General features: G+C 32.5%; 1 protein-coding gene across 1 annotated transcript in view; it reads right to left on the minus strand.

Moving 5' to 3' along the window:
- Positions 1-17,499, minus strand: part of LOC108905704 (transcription factor collier) — a 204,941-nt gene that overhangs the window by 112,824 nt on the left and 74,618 nt on the right. The window contains exons 6-7 of the mRNA XM_018708688.1: positions 10,773-10,846; positions 5,436-5,504 (exon numbers count right to left, since the gene is read on the minus strand). Coding sequence (XP_018564204.1) covers positions 5,436-5,504; positions 10,773-10,846 — 143 coding nt within the window. The remainder of the gene's footprint in view (positions 1-5,435; positions 5,505-10,772; positions 10,847-17,499) is intronic.

A 17,499-nucleotide genomic window follows, 5' to 3' on the forward strand; every position in this document is an offset into this window, starting at 1 on the left:
GGTTTTTGCTAATATCTTGGTACCTATGCATTTTGGATGAATAGTGAAGAGGAAAAAAACGTTTTAGAATTAAATTTTGCATAAAAATGTTTAAATTTATTGCTGATATTGCAGAATTGATGAAAAAAAAGACTAAATAATCAAGTTTTTTGGATATTTTTAAAAATATTTTAATGCTCCGAGAACATTCTAATTTTGATTAAAAAAACTTTAGAGTATAATAAAACAGCATATTATATTAAATTTCATAAGATTGGTTCCACAGTTTTCGCAAAATAGTTTTTTGAAAAAAAATTTCAATTTAAACGGAATTTAACTTTTTTTAAAAGAAACGTCTTTCAGAGTACCTACTTTAAAATAATAATTTTTGAAAAAAATTAAATTGCAAATTGATGAATGTGATCTAATTGTTTAAAAATAAAGAAATGGTGTTAACTTTAAAAATTTAATCTAGCCGTCCTAATCAACCGATTTCAATTTTTTTCAGAAACTATTTCAAAGACTGAGCGGTCTTGTCTATGTGTAAAAATTTTCAAGTATCTAGATGCTTTATTTGAGGCTGCGCAACGTTTTGAAAATTCGAAAATTTTTTTTTTTTTCAAAAAATTATTTAACGAAAACTATAGAACCGGTTTTTTATGAAATTGTTGTTTTATTATACTCTAAAGTTTTTTTTACCAAAATTAAAATGCCCTCGGAGCAATTAAAATATTTAAAAAGAATTATCCAAAAAACTTGCTTATTTTGCCTGTTTTTCATCAATTATTGCCATTTTGCAACATCGGTAATAAATTTAAACATTTTTAACGTACAGTGTATTGTACAAAATTCAATTGTAAAACTTTTTTTCCTCTTCAATATTCTTCCAAAATACATAGGTTCCAAGATATAAGTAAAAAACTCAGATCAAAAAGGTATTTTTTTTAAATTTTTGCAATTTTGAAAATTTTCCGGACCTCGCCCAGATCTAGAGATCTACACTTTTATTATGTGAGTTGTACTGAAGGTATTCCAGCAAAAGTTAGCTTGCCCCCTCTTACATCCAAGAAGTGTTAGAATGCTTTTTTTTATTTAAAAATAGTATGTTTTCTCCATTCTGTTTCCTTCTGGTCTTTAATTGGATGAAAACTTGAACAATATATTTTCTAATAAATAAATTAATGAGAGGAATTACTTGTGATAGTTTATTGGTACGTTGCTATCACATCCTGTATAAAATATGTTGCAAATCCTTTAAAATATCAAAAACTCCTGAAGCTTATTTCTGCGAAAGTCATGATAAAAGATGAAATTCCAGAAACAAAGAAAGAAATAGAAGGATAGTCAAAGGAAGATCAACTATTTCCAATGTATAGAGGGTTATATTTGAAATAAGGAATGACCTAATTGATTTTACTACTCTTTCCAGAATTTATAGGTAAGCATCCTTTTTTTCTGAAGAATCCAATATTTCTCGCTGTATCTCCTTACAAAACCTTTACGTTTCTGCATATTTTTTTAAGCAATTTGTATTCAAATCAATATCGACCATTCCGCGTCCTGTTAGATAAGCAGGCCGTGCCACCCGACCAATTTTATGTAATCGCCCGTCGACCAGGTTGATCACATCACAAGTCCATCGCAATTTTACTTTCCTGATGTGTGTATATCGCTGATAGCGAGGGGATGGTACAAAATGGCGTCCCCGGGGATTCGGCACAGACAAGGGGAAGAAAGCCTCCTTGCCGATAGATAGATAGAAGGATATATCGCGATGCAGCAATGGCATTGCCGCCGGATCCTATACCAGGTCGGGCGATGCTGCTCTGGTCATGCGATATCATGTTTCGGCGCCGTTTCGTGCCGGAATCTATCCAATAAAGACTCCGGAATAAAGTGCGCCGGCAATGGCGGTGTGTCGTGTAATCAGGGTATTGTTCCGTCAATTCGATTTTTTTCTTCGGAAATAAGAACGTTCAGTGGTAATATGGGAAAAAAGTATATTGTAAAAAAGGTAAGTTACCTGTTTTTTATACAGGGTGAATCAGGTGAAAAGCACCAAACTCATGGAAGGCATTCTACATGTCAAAATAATAAGAAAAAACTCAAATGTTGTTATTCGATTTTCATTTGTTTCATTACAATACAAAAATTTAATCTTTTGGTATCACCGGCCAACAAAAAAAAAAGTTTTGTGAACTATACATGCGACATATGTTTTCCTGTCTATTTTGCTCCATCGCCCTTCAGTTTTGTCTAAATCGCTGAATACCTTCAAAAAATCGCTAAAAATCTTCAGTAAAATGGAGAAATTTAGGAAGTGACGAGATCTTGACATGCGACACATGTTTTTCGACGTAATTTCCCATCCTGAATCCGATTCCGATATCAGAATTACTCCACAACCGTCTAGTCTTCAAAAAATTCGCTGAAGATCTACAGAAAAAAGGCGTATTTTGAGAAGTGACGAGATCTTGACATGCGGCATATGGTTTCCCGTGTATTTTTGTCTCCTGAACACGAATCCATAGTTTGTTTTGTCTCATCACCCTTCAGTTTTCCGTAAATCGCTGAATACCTTCAGAAAATCGCTAAAAATCTTCAGTACAATGGAGAAATTTAGGAAATGACGAGATCTTAACATGTGACACATATTTTTCGACGTAATTTTACCTCCTGGAACTGAATCCGTTGTCAGAATTACTCCATAAACCTCTGGTCTTCAAAACATGGCTGAAGATCTTCAGAAAAGGGGCGAAATTTGAGAAGTGACGAGATCTTCATATGTTTTTGAAGACTAGACGATGATGGAGCAAATCTGACATTGGATTCGGATTTAGAAGGTAACAATACGTACGAAAACATAATATGCCGCATGTCAAGATCTCGTCAATTCTCAAAATTCACCGTTTTTGTGAAGATTTTCAGCGATTTTTTGAAGACTAGACGGTTATGGAGTAATTCTGACATCGGAATCGTCACTTCCTAAATTTCTCCATTTTACTGAAGATTTTTAGCGATTGTAACAAAAGCCGGGACGCGCAGTCATTTATTCTTAGTTCTCGGAAAGTAAGATATTTCAGTCATCATAAATTATCGGAGGGTTAATGGTTTTCAAGTAGTAGGTCGCCAAGACAGTCCTTCGGAGAAAATTACCAATATTTTAACAAGTTCACTTAGACTGTCGAGGCCATGTGTTAAGCGTCTGGGAGGCGCCGCGTAGAACCCCATCTTTTTAATAACGCGCGAAACCACAAAAAGAGCGTAGAAATTCCACCTTAGAATTAAATTATATTGTAAAATTGATAGTAATTCGAAAATAAAGTATACCTAAGCAGCTGGGTTTTTTTGACGGATTTTTCCTAGCTATAAGGAGTCAGAGGGGAAGGCTAGGGTTACTAGTAAGTCATATAATTATTGTTATAAATGTAAATTCAGTCAATTAGATAAATATACAAGCGTCCCGATATTCAGGTTCTCGCCAATAAGATGAGAACCGAAACTTCTGGACCCAAGAAATGGGCGTGGTCAAAGCGAATTGAGGAATTCAGGAAGGATCCCGAAAAAGTCAGTTCGTTCTTAAGTTTCACATTGAGCAGACTAATTATTAACTTTAAAGTCTCGGGCTAATTAATTAATTTTGATAGTTTTTCTAAATTTTGTATAGAGCGCGCATTCCCTGAATCTCGGTACGCTGTTGTGATTGAATCAATTAATTAATAATGTCGTCGAGCCGTTGTGTTTTTATTTTGTTTGTTTGTTTTGTTTATTGTTAATAAAACCCTTCCTGGAAGTTTTGTGTTTCCTTTTGTTTTCCAACTTCATTACTACCCTGTATAGCCAGCCACTGGATTACATCCCACGTAAGCAATTATAGGGTAAGTGCTTGGAAGTAATTTTCTGAACATACAACATTTCTAAGTTCCCACGTCTTAATTAAAGTATAACGATAACTAAATAAACTCCTTTCGAGAATTGCATAGTAACTCTTTCGAGCATTAAATAGATAATTAATTAAAGGTAGATAATTAAAAAAATAACCCCTCAGGTTACACGATTTTCTGAAGGTATTCAGCGATTTACGGAAAACTGAAGGGTGATGGAGCAAAACAGTGCTCAGGAGACAAAAATACACAGGAAATCAGATGCCGCATGTAAAGATCACATAATTTTTTTTTTGTTGGCCGGTGTATTCAATTAACCATTTGCTATTTGATAAATGGTCAAAAACACCACCATTGACCTTTCTGTTTCGTCTACAAAGGGCGTCTGCAGCTCTCTTTATTGCCGCATGTCTTTTTTTAATGAGTGTTACATTATTGATGATATGTCGAGTTAGTGCCTGTCGAGTGTTCACTGTAACTTTATACTCTTCATTTTTTAACCAGTCCCATAAACAGTAATCTAGTGCTGTGAGATCTGGAGATCTTGGAGGACTATTAGGCCAATCCAAAGCCCTGGAAATATCTCGTTCAAGCGAGCTGGTAGTCGCATCATCTTCTACTAGACCCAGAATACTACTTCTTCTAAACCCTTCTTCTAAACCTTGTCGAGCTCGTTTGGATGTACTAGCACTGGGAAACTTTCCGATTTCGCATAGTTTTATCAGGACATCTATAATATGGAAACCGTTGACGATATTATATAGCAGCATTAGCATTCCCATTACAAAAACCATAAAGTAACACCATATTTGCAGACTATATATTTAAATAAATCCAAGGCATTTTCTAACACTTTGATCGTACAAACGTATAATTAAATGTTGTAACATAAAATGATACTGACAAATATCCTACTTTTGAGCTTGTATGTAATAAATATTTTTTTCGAATTGTCAATTGTTTACAAGTTACAACTTGTCGAAGTTCAATTTTTAATATTTTTCTATTTAAATAACTGTTTTTCAAGTTCGATTAATCTCTCATTTAGCACACCCACTAAGTTGATGAAGCTCTATTGAACCTGTCAGAAGAAAGTTTCATTATGCACAGCTAGAGGGCACTTTACCTAGAACTGAAAATTTGTTTTGTTCATAACTTTTTTCTCTTGCTAGACATCACATAAATTTATACATTATTGAAAAGAAAATAATATCAGAAAAATGTATGTACTCTTAATTCAAGTCGATAAATGTAACGGTTTAGCAGGAGATAAAGGATATTCCTGCAAAATATATTTTGTTTAGATCACCCACAGCATTTTTTTTTTGAGAATAAAAGTTTTTAATATAAAGACTTACAATTTACAAGTTCTTGTAATCCTTTCCTAATAAATGATCGACTTTTCCTTCAAGTTGTCAATTTGTCGTGGTTTACTCGTAATAGTTTAGTTACAATTCTATATGTCGCACTTGTTCACATTTACAAACATTTAAAGAGTACGTTATTTTTTTAATCAAATAGGACCTGTTCATCAATTATTATTAACTAGAATAGAAAAAATAAATAACTTACCGGTCTATTATCACAGGGTCTGATGGAGTTTCGTTACGATTTCCGCAGCTTTTCTTGTCACAGCAGCGACTGAAAAACAACAACAAAAAAATAAACTTTATTGCAACGCAGTTACGCACACTAAAATACAGTAAGTATGATATTTAATGAGATTGAGAGTATTGCTAGAAAAAAATAAGCCAATAAAGTTCTGTTATCGGAACTAATCAGTTAAAGAACGTGCGCTTGTGCAAATGATGCACAAACATAGACGCACTGGGCAACCGGCCATAAATTTCAGTTGTTGACAAAATGCCCAGCAATACAGTGCAGCAATACGGAATTTGTTATGATTCAGGTAATTTTAATTTATTATAGGCACCTTCTATTAGTCATTCAAGTTACAATTGCGAAAGGCAGAAATAGGAGGGATATTTTGTTTGCTAATATTATTACAACATGGCTTTTTGAAGACCATTTGAAACGGAACAAAACGAAATACCGCCAGACAATATTGAATTAGTAGAACCGGTTGTTGACGAAACAGATTTAGAATTTAAAAATGAAGATGATGATGTTCAATGCCAGAGTCTCATTGTAAATATTTATGATTGTTTAAAAATGGAAGAAAATGAAAAATCAGATAATGGAATTATAAATAGAATTCACATATTAACTAAAGTTTCAGTGTCCACAATTTTTTGTGTTATTAAACAAGGTGTTATAGATCATTGTGTAAAGAGGAAGCGAAAACAAAAATTTAAAAATATATAGGATATGACGAGAGACGTAATTCGGCGGACAATTTATGATTTATATAAAGAAAATTGAGGACATAAATAATTAAAGTATATTGTTGGTCAACTGAACATATAAATAGAAATTTTCTACACATTATATACAAATTATTATTGTTTTTTACCTTTAACAGAAAAATTTTTTAGGGACGCCTATGAAACTCATTAAATTTATTGCTAGGCCTTTTCATACATGTTCAACTGAGTTCGGAAAGACTATACTTATAACCGTGCCAACAAGGTTTATATAAATTTTTTACGTTATGAATAACTTTTTTAATAATCCTGTTAGTCGTAGAAAACAATCCTAAGTTTATTTGCAAATTCACTTTGGCAAAATAGCAAAAATAGTAGATTTTTTAAATTTCATCTCCCTGTATTTTGAACAGAGGGCATGGTTTGAAAAGTTATAGATAAGTTATATAGAATCAGGCTAAATTTGGCATATTCGTATATTTAGATCGATTGTAATGTGTTTTGGGAGGTGTATATAAAATGACGTTCTTATATCCCAGATTTTAGTCGGTAAATTTCGTAATCCTTGAGAATTTTCGCGTTATTACAGCGTTCCAGCCGACGACAAAGGGAACCCGCTGTTTACAAAAGTGAATAATGCCTTCCAAAGGTGGTAATATATGAAATTTACTTTTCTTTAGTCAAGAAGTTGACGTGGTTGGTTCGATGATGTAGTCACGAGAATCCCTAAATATCTCTTCTCCCCCATGTAACGCGGAGGGTGGCCGGGGGCGGGCTGCCGTCCCCAGGGAGTCTGTCTTTTCCCTATTCCCTTGTCTTGCCATAACAAACATCGCTCTCATTCGCCAATCTCGGCACACACCATTGTTGTGCATTTTCATCTTCCCAACACGGGATAAGTCATATCGGGGCATGTTGGCACTTTCATTCTTGTAAACAATATTCGGGACGAGCCTGCCGCGTCTGACAAATTACGTTAAATTCGTCTTGCAAATTTAAATAAATGCGGCGGCTCTCGGGGCGCTAAAATGATTAGGAAGAGCTTTTTCGAGGCATCGCGGAGCTTTTTACGCAGATCCTTCCGCTGTTAACATGTGTGAACCTTTCCTTTTCAATCGCTGTTTATGCCTCCTCGTCTTTTAGGAAATAGAAACAATGAGAAATAAAGTATCTCCATTTAGTTGGAAAATTTCCAAACTAATAATTTCAAAAACGAAGATAATTCAAATGGGAATAATTATCATCCTAATGTAACAATCAATTGTTTCATTAAACGCTGATTTCTGATTTTCTGTGGTGGCACATCAGCAAGAACAAACCCATATAAGATACCTTGGTGCAAATAATTCATATTCATATACTAGGTTTGTTCAGGAAATAACTTTATTATTAATTTTATACATTATATTGGTCCTTGTCTCCTTCAAAGTACTCCCCTTCCCTTATTCACACACTTTTCTTAGTGGTGTTCCATTTCACGAAGCAGTTCTGGATAGCTTCATTTGAAATCGCTTTTAAAGTCTGTCACGAATTTACATTGATGTCATCAATAGTCTGAAAACGACGTTGTTTTCTGCACTGATCTTAATTTGGGAAATAAGAAAAAATCGCAAGGTGTCAGGTCTGGACGGTAAGGAGGGTGAGGGAAAACAATAATCTGATTAAAGTCGAAAAAATAGTGAGCATCATTTTAACAATGGATCGAGACTGACGTATTTTCTTGGGGCGTGGGGATCTTTTATCAATCCATTGTGATGATTAAACCTTTGAATTAATGCTTCATCGTCATTAGATCGTTCGAGGAGTTGCCGATAAAAGTCCACACGATCTTCCTTCTGTTGTTCGGTCAACAAAAGAGGAACAAATTTTGCTGTATGCATGCATGTTCAATTTTTCAGTCAAAATTTCATGGCATGACCCAATTGAGAAGCAACCTTTTCTGCAATTTTTCTGACAGTCAATCGTGCTAGTCATCAGTTGAAGTCGAAGCCTTCCTGGTCGAGGATCATCTTCAATTAACTGACGACCGCTTTTAAATCGTGAAAACCATTCGTAATATTACGTACGACTCATCCGTAAGTTTGTTGTATCGTTGTTCCAGAAAATCGCACATTTCAAAAAAATAAATAAGATGTCAACAATCCAAGAACTTGTGGTTATAGAGGAGGTTATGCGCAACGCAATGCTGCCAACCGCATGTCACTAAAAATCTCCATCAGAGACATCAACAAAACTGTTGTCCAATTAATAAAAAAGTATGGTAGATAAAAAATACGGGACATTAAAGTTATAGGTACCTATATACAAACCATATGAAATTTTTAGCAGCTGTTGGTATAATCAATATATTGCAAAAAACTTAAAGTACTATAAAAAAGTAACCTCCAAATCCTCAGTAAATCTTTATCGATCGAGAGTTTGCGAATTATTATAACATTTAGGGCAAATTTATTATTAATAGATCAAACTACAAGTTTATTGGGTGTTTCTTGAAGATTGTGAGCCTGATTAAGAAAAGCTTCTCACAAATGAGCACACTGTCAAGGTCATTAAGGAGTAAGGGAAGAAATAGCGGACCCAAGTTCGAACTCTGAGGTACCTCCGATTCATAGGACATATATTTGAAATCGTGAAATATAACGTATTATAGTAAATTATGAAGGTGGCAACGAAAAAACCTTAGTAATTCGTTACTGAAACTAAATATATTAAACGTTTGTAGTGAAATATTGAATGATGTATCTTGTCGAAAGCCTTAGATAAGTCATTGTAAACCACATCTACTTGATCGTGGTTATTTAGAATATCAAAAACAAGAATTTGTAAATGATAAGTGAAAATAAACATGATTTTTTTTAAAGGATCTACTTCGAAGAGGGAACATATGAAGATTTATAATGTACATCTATGAGCATGAACTAGGGTTTCTTGGAAATATAGGGGGATATCTAGAGAATCTAGGACGTATTGGGATGTACGAAGGATGTACTGCTATATACCAAGGATGTATTGGGATTTAGAAACTTTTGATGTAGGAAAAAATAATAAAGACGAGGGTTTCAAAGCATTCTATAAAAAAAACAATTGACTGTTGCATTTCGAAGATTGAACAGCTTGTATATTTGTCGCTTTTTGAAATCCTCTCATTTTCTTATTATAGTGACACATGCATGTTACGTATATATATTTTTTGACAGTTTGCATGATTGATTTGTTTATTCACGCTTCACAATGAATAAACTCAAGATTGCCATGGAACAAGTGCACATATTTATGCTTTCTCTCTATTAAAGGTGTTTCAAAAAACCTTATAGTGTTCTAGACAAAGGAATTTTTATTTGATAAATTTTTCCTACGAAGAGATTTTATAATCCTTAAGAAGTCTTTGTTTAACCTTCATGTAATGTAGTACTTTCTATGGGGTATTCTAAAAGATAAAGTATACAACGAAAACTGTAATAATTTATATAATCTAAGAGAGAAAATATTGAACGAAGTTAGTATCTTCAATGTGGTAAATATTACAAAAAAATTGCTAGAACAAGATGCATAGTAAGATATTTTTTCTCATTAGTGAATTTAAAAATTTGTTTAGGGCAAAAAACTAACCCAGGCACTGATTACATGGCAATCTTGATTATATGCAGGGTCAGTAAATAAACACAAATAATGTGAACACTGCGGAAGCAAATATACAGGGTGTCCGGTAAGTACCTCCTAATCTCTCGGGAGTGTATAGGGGAAGTCAAAATAAAACTAGTCCTTCCTATAATTTTTTTTCCTAATGTGCCCCCTAACGGAGTTATGGGGGGTCAAAGGGGTACCTAGAAATTAACGTTTAGGGTTATAACTTTGAAACCACCCTGTATATTTTAATAAAATTTTCGTACGTTGTATTACACATGGAGCTCTACGATTTGATGCTAAAATCAACTTTTTGCTATTATCAGGTGTCCAGAAACGGACTGGCCCTATCACAATTTTTCTCAAAATTTTGACAGAAGTAATTTTATCAAACTGAAAATATTATTATTATATACTCTGAAGGTTTTTCTTTAAAAATGGTACTCTTTATTTATTTCGAAAAAATGAACGGTTTGCGAGATAAATCGGTTTTGAAAAAAATTGGTAACAAATACAACAATTAAAATTTATTTTTTTACAATAAAATCATGCCCGCTAGTGCCAGCCTACAGATTCACCATAAACATTTACTGATGGTGAATTAAGGGAATGAATAATGCCGTTTCTTGTAAAATCAACATCTATGACCAAAATACATCTACAAATTATTATTGCTCTTGTCTCCATGGAGTTCAATAGCGAACTGTTTTTCATAGACTGCTTTGAAAATTACCTAAAAATTTGGTCTCTACCATTTTTTTCTTGGATAGAAAGGGGGGTTAGAGTTTTATGTGAACTTTTATCTTTTTAATTCGAGAGTACAGCTATATATTTAAAAAAAAATTACTTTCGTATTCGTGTTTGGTTTAGTTACAATGAAGGCTTATAGAGGTACTTCTTTTATCTCATAAAATATAAAGGAAAAATATTGCACTCATATATTTATTATTTCTTGACTTACCTGCACATTATTTCGTGAGTCAGCAACACTCGACACATCTCAGGATTTTTATCCTGCCCCTCGTATATGATCGCCTGAAAACGAAACAAAAATATATATATCACATATTTTGTGCATTCAAATATTCATATTTTAATCATAGACTATTTCATACAATACTGATAAAACGTAAAACTGAAATGAGTAGAATTCAAATTCCCTCTTTATTTATTAATTTGTTTATTTTACAGTAAATAAATAAAAACGATTCCCGACTAAACGCCATGTTGATTTAAATACGGCATATCAATATTCAAATAAACAGAATTTCATTCATCTCGTTTTTGCCAGTGTTTTCGCATTTCCATGAAATAATTCCGTAATGCTGTTGCACGGCACGCTAGATGCGATCCTATCACCAAATAAATTACATGAATTAATCATAACAGAAAATATAATTATGAGAGCAAACAGTGTTTTTAATTTACAGCGACATGATAAGTTTAACGTTGCATTAAAAATTCATGAAATTTAAATGCATGTCATACATACATTTACGAGTATGTATATACTTTTAATATTTTACTAAAATATATTAGAAATTGTAGGTATTACCACATTTGCATTATTTATTCTGCATTCAAAAGAAAAACGAGATATTACACATGCAATAATTTATTTAGAAATTACAATATTCAACTAGACAAAGTCCCAGTTACAGGTCAATGTAAAACAGAAACCCTTAATTAAATTTAATAAAATACAATTAACATTAAATATAAAAATATAAGTGCTAACAAACTAGACCAATCAAAATAAAGTAATAAAACAAATATGTTATATATACAAGATAAGGATCAAAGTTAGACAAACAAGTTTTTTATGCTATTCATAGAATAAAAAAATATATCAAGTCGATCTTCATACTTTTGTTAACTGGAAATCATTTGATGTAGGGGTGATGCTATTAGTAAATTGGTACGAGGTGTGGGTAATTGTAAAGCAGGGTGAAATCTAGAATTAAGTCTAGGAACATGATAAAAAATCCTTGAAACTAACGACTCTGTATTTAAAGTATTATTTATAATTTTAAAAATGAATATAAATGAAAACACAATTCGTCTACCACAGGAACTATTAAAATTTAAACAACAAAGCAATAACTCTTGAGGTGTACCTCGAGGAGGATAAAATCCATAACATAAAGTGAATAGTCTTCAAAAATCTCCGCTGTCCTTTCTCTAATTGAATTTTATAAATGGGTCTCCAAACAACTCATGCATATTCTAGTTTGCAAAGTACAAATGTTGCATACAATATACTTAGAATCTTTAAGTCTTAGAATTAAGCAAAATAAAATCTACATTTTTGAAAGCAGATTTGGTTACTAAATAACTAATATGATATGCTATTCAAACGATAATCTGAAATGTAACACCAAGGTCAGTAAATTGCGTAACTCTATTTAGAAAAGATTCACCAATTTTATAATCAAAATCTAGATTAGTTTTGCGTCGATTGTAAGACATAATTTTACAATTGCTTACATTTAGAGGTAGATTATTAGATGAACACCAACTGTGCAATCTGTCAAAATTATTATCCTGTAATTTATATTACAATCAGCAGAAGACTTAACTTCTAAGAACAACTTAAGTGCGTCCGCATAGAGTAAATAATTAACATCGAGGCATTTAGTTAAGTCATTAATAAAAATAACAAACAGAAGTGGTCCCAGGATTGACCCTTGCGGCACTCTTGAAGGTTGATAGAATTTACATGATTGAAAGCCACGATATTGGCCACAAATTGGTATCTATGAGTATTTCATTGCTAATAAATTATGATCAAGCCGATTGAAAGCTTTAGAAAAATCGGTATACAACTTCCTGCATCCAAAGCTTCAGCAATAAATTGGGTTTTCTCTACTAGATTTGGGGTAGTTGAAGGACCACTCATAAATCCATAAATGTTGGTACGGAGATCAATTTTTCAATACGAAAATAAAGTCGATTGTGTAAAATTATTTTTAGGATTTTAGAGAAGTTACTTATAAGCCGGTAGTTAGTTATGTGGTTCTTAGTACCTTTTTGATAAAAGGGTCATATTAATCACATGATCGCTATATTTTTTACTTCCTTTTAAATTTTTCATGCACTGTTTTTCGCAGATAGAAACCATGAGTGTTATAAATAAGCGATAAGATCCCATAATTGAACGATAAAGTAATCAGATTATTTATTCACCAGAAGTGATCTACAGGGCTCCTATTCAGGGCCTCTTATATTAGTAATCTACATTAACGATTTAAGATTTTGATGTAACCGTTGCAATAATTCGTTTTATACTAACAAACTAAATATATCTGAAGTTCTGAAGAAGAATATCGGTCTTCTTGATTGTTTATACATAATGTTTAAAAAATGTGATACATCATTCGAGGAGAAGCCTATCATCGAAAAATATAAATAGAATAAAACGGAAGAAAGAACGCAGAAAAATTTACCATTTCTTGTTTACTAATATAGAAAGAGTTTTCTGTTTTCGTATCTTACAGTTACTTATTGCTACGACTGGTGCCAAATCCCTGTTCACGTTTTTTCTCCGGTACATTTCGTCAGGGCCGATCCGACTTACCGCAGAAAAAGCGCCCCATGTGCCTAACTAGCCGTCCTTTATCCAAACACATGTTGCTCGCCGGCCAGTAATCTTACTTGAGCCCACCGAACAAAGCAAAGCCGGGATAGCGCGCGTTACATATTCAATTAAACAAAAATCTATCAACTGCTCTAACCTTAAGCACGTTAATCCCCTGGTGGGGAGCGGAAATCCTTCGTCGAGATAGATATGTGGACCGTCGGCCTCCGCGGCTTGGTATTCGCCAGTGGCGTAGGCGGGGCAGGGACGACCTTTGTATCTGCATGTCAATATTTTAATAAAAGTACTTAATCGTGAGTGCAAACAGATTCTATCACCCCTAAACTAAAATGGTATAATTTGATTTTTTTGTACGTTATATTCGTAGTAGACCTCATTCTTCTTCCCCATTCCAGAACTCCTTGGATTAGTTTATGCAGCCTTACTATGGTTTAAATGCCATACACTTCTGGATCAAATATTCACTGGTTCCTACCTACTGGTAGTAATTCTTCAGTTCTCTTTTTTGCTTGGTGCAGATCTGAACATTTTGATGTCTAGATAAGTACTTTTAATGCTGACTGTTGACGCATTATCTTGGTCTCTAACTGTCTTTTTTGATATTCCCAGGGCAACTTCCAGATCAATATAAGGAGCTGCGGAAGCCTTATTAACGTTGTCTTCAACGTCTGAATGTCTCAACACCTTATTAGGGTACTCCCGGACTTCAGTTCTTCTAGTAGTTCCTATATTGGTTAAGACATAACCTTCGAAGTTAATATTAATCCACCATATTATCCTTATATTATTTTTTCCTTCAAGTCACTATACTATCAACCATCATCACCAAAGCCAGTTTAGCTATGAAAAAAAAATGTGTTTATTCTACCATAATGGCGATTCCAAATATTTGATACTTGAAACAAATGAACATTGTTGTTGGTTAAACTTCTCTCATTAGTATAGTAAGTAGCCTAGTTTAATATCAACGCGTCTTTCTGTAATGGTTGCTACACTGATCAAAAGTTAACAATTACTTCGCATATATCTTCATCGCTATTACCTATATGTTTTCTTATGTTTTTCCATTATTTTAGAAATGTCCAAATCGTTAATTCAACCTGAAATATTTCTTGTATCAGAAGGTGTTATAGTGGTAACAGTATCCATTAGTTGAACTCAAACTAGCTCAAGGTATTACTAAATTCAAGGCATATTACTTAACTCCCTTCGCAACAGACGAATTGTCACTTTTATTAACAGATAAGTTAAAAAATAGGAATTCGTCAAGAGCTGATGATATTCCTATGTTTCTTATTAAAAGAGTCACTAAATTTATTATTTCTTCCATTAAATATCTTGTAAATTTATCATCTGAAACGGGTGCATTTCCAAAAATTCTAAAACTAGGAAAAATTGTTCCAGTTTTCAAAAAAAAATTATATGATGTCTTTGGATAACTAATAGATCTATATCCGTGCCTCACGGATTCTCTAAAATATTAAAATATTGCTTTCTTGAGCGACTACTTACTTTTATTAAAAAATTCCGTATTTTCACCGACAATCAGCATGGATTTTGTACAGGCAAATCTACGACTACAACTGTACACTCACTATATGAGAAAATTTTAAACTGTTTGGAATCTGTTGCGATCTCGGCAGGGCATTCGATTGTGTTAATCATGAAATTTTAATATCGACATTAAATAACGAAGGTATTCGAACACCCGCATTATATTGGATCATTACTTTTATTGAAAATAGGGAGCGATTTGTAAGCATAAATTATAATAATCAGAATGTTTGTGGTTAATATGACTTGAAATGCTCTTTGGTAACGTTGGGTGTACCACAGGGATCTGTTTTAGGCCCTGTGTTATTTTTACTATATACAAATGATATCGATACTCTCTCACCTAATACTCATTTTACCATGTATGCTGATGATACGTCTTTAGTAATATCTAATAAGTCAAATCCAACCTTAAAACTTGAATGTGATAGTTTATTGAATAACTTAAGTAACTGGTTTGCCCAAAATTCATTACAATTTAATATTGAAAAAACTTAAGCACTTCGATTTTGCACTACTCAAAATAGAAATTGTGAAACATTAAATTTGAATATTAATAGTAGTTCTCTATCTACTTACACTGCGACAGTAAAATTTTTAGGTCTAAATTTGGACACAAACCTTAACTGGAAATGTAAGTGTAAAAATATAATATCAAAATTGTCTTCAATAACTTATTTATTTCGAAATATTAGAACAGTAAGTACCGATCAACTCCTTTGTTTATACTATGCCTAAGTTGAATCCCGATTGAGGTATGGTGTTTGCTTCTGGGGTAATTCAACTCTTTCGTCCCATGTTTTTATTGTGCAGAAATGTGTTTTAAGATGTATGTTTGGTATTTCAAGTACTCTTTCTTGTAAAAATATATTTAAACATTATAGAATTCTCACGTTGCCAGGTATTTATATTTTTAAAATATGTGTGTACATATTCAAACACAAAAGCAAATTTGTGATATATAAGGAGTATCACAATGTCAATACCAGACAAAAAACATAATTTTCATATACCATTTGCAAGATTAAATTTAACTACTCGTTCTCCAAACTTTGTAGGGCCTAAAATATTTAATTGTTTACCTGTTGAACTAAAAATGTAAGTAATGAGTTTTTATTCAAAACAAAGTTGAAACAATATTTAATAAATAAATGTTTGTATTCCATATTAGGGTTCTGTCCTTCTATGTAATTTATGTTTGTATTTGTGTGACATGTTGTTCATGTCTAAGAGGGAAAAAAGCCGATTTATTTTTAATTTAGGAGATACGATTTCATTTGTAAAATATATAAAATTAGAGTAACGTAATGTATAAAACACATAAAAGATTATATGAAATATATTATGTTCTATTGTACTTATCGAACAATAGTATAAAATTTTGACTGGACGCTCGATGCGCGCCACTGGAGTTGCGAGGGGGTACCAAATAGCCAGCTTACAAGGGTAAGTCTCGGTAATTATATAGACTTGAGGGTTATTCTATGCTTATAGATCCTAAGTCATTTCGGGGGACTTTGCTATCGGTGTAAGCCGATATTATCTCTTCTAGTTAATCCAAATAGTTGCAGAATAATTTCGATGGTAATAGATTGCAGAAGTCCTCTCTAACGCATCATTTGCAGCTACGTAAATCTATATAGCTGCAATATAAAGTTACAAGATATTTAAATCCCTTAGATATCAGACATTGTTCCTTCTTAATTGAGCAATTTAATTTAAAAAGTGTTTTGAACTAAAATATCAAATTAAACAGAAGAAGAAAATTGCTGTTAAAAAAAAGAGGTGCTTGGTTGGGGCATCAAGATCCTTTGCCTGTCCATTGTGATGATTGAACTGTCTCAATGTCGTAGCCATAAACCCAGCTTAATAATCCTTTGAATGAATGTTTCATTGCCATTGGAACGTTCAAGGAGTTGCCACAAACGTCCACACTATTTATGAAGAGAGTCCTAAATATATGGGAATATTATTATATAATAAATTACCTGATCGTTATAAAAACATCACTTGTAATAAAACATTTAAGAAACAAATAAAATATTATTTTACTGAAAACAGTTTTTACTCAATTAATGAGTTTTTTAGCATGTATTTATGTTCATGTTTATTATCATTTTACTAAATTATATTTTAGACTGTATTATATAAGTTCTAAATTTTATACTAGATTTAGTACTTATTATACATATTTTATGTTACTTTGCAGTTGTGTTTATTTTAAATATTGTTCAATACCAATTGTATTTGTCTTTAGGTATGGATAATAAATTATTATTATTATTAAATGAGATATTAATTAACAATTCAAAAAGGTCGGTTATTTTCTGGACAGACCTCGTACATGCAGGTGTATTATTTAAAAATGTGAATAACTCCAAAATGTCAAATGGGATACAAACGAAACTTGGCATAAGATTACTTCGATTCAACTGCATTAATTTCATAGAGAAACATTATTATTTTTTTTTCAATAATATAGATGCATAGAGTACCTACCTAGGTAGGCAGGTGAGAAAAATGACTATATTTTCTG

The sequence above is a fragment of the Anoplophora glabripennis genome, unplaced genomic scaffold, assembly GCF_000390285.2.
Source record: "Anoplophora glabripennis isolate ALB-LARVAE unplaced genomic scaffold, Agla_2.0 scaffold31, whole genome shotgun sequence".
Taxonomy (NCBI): domain Eukaryota; kingdom Metazoa; phylum Arthropoda; class Insecta; order Coleoptera; family Cerambycidae; genus Anoplophora; species Anoplophora glabripennis.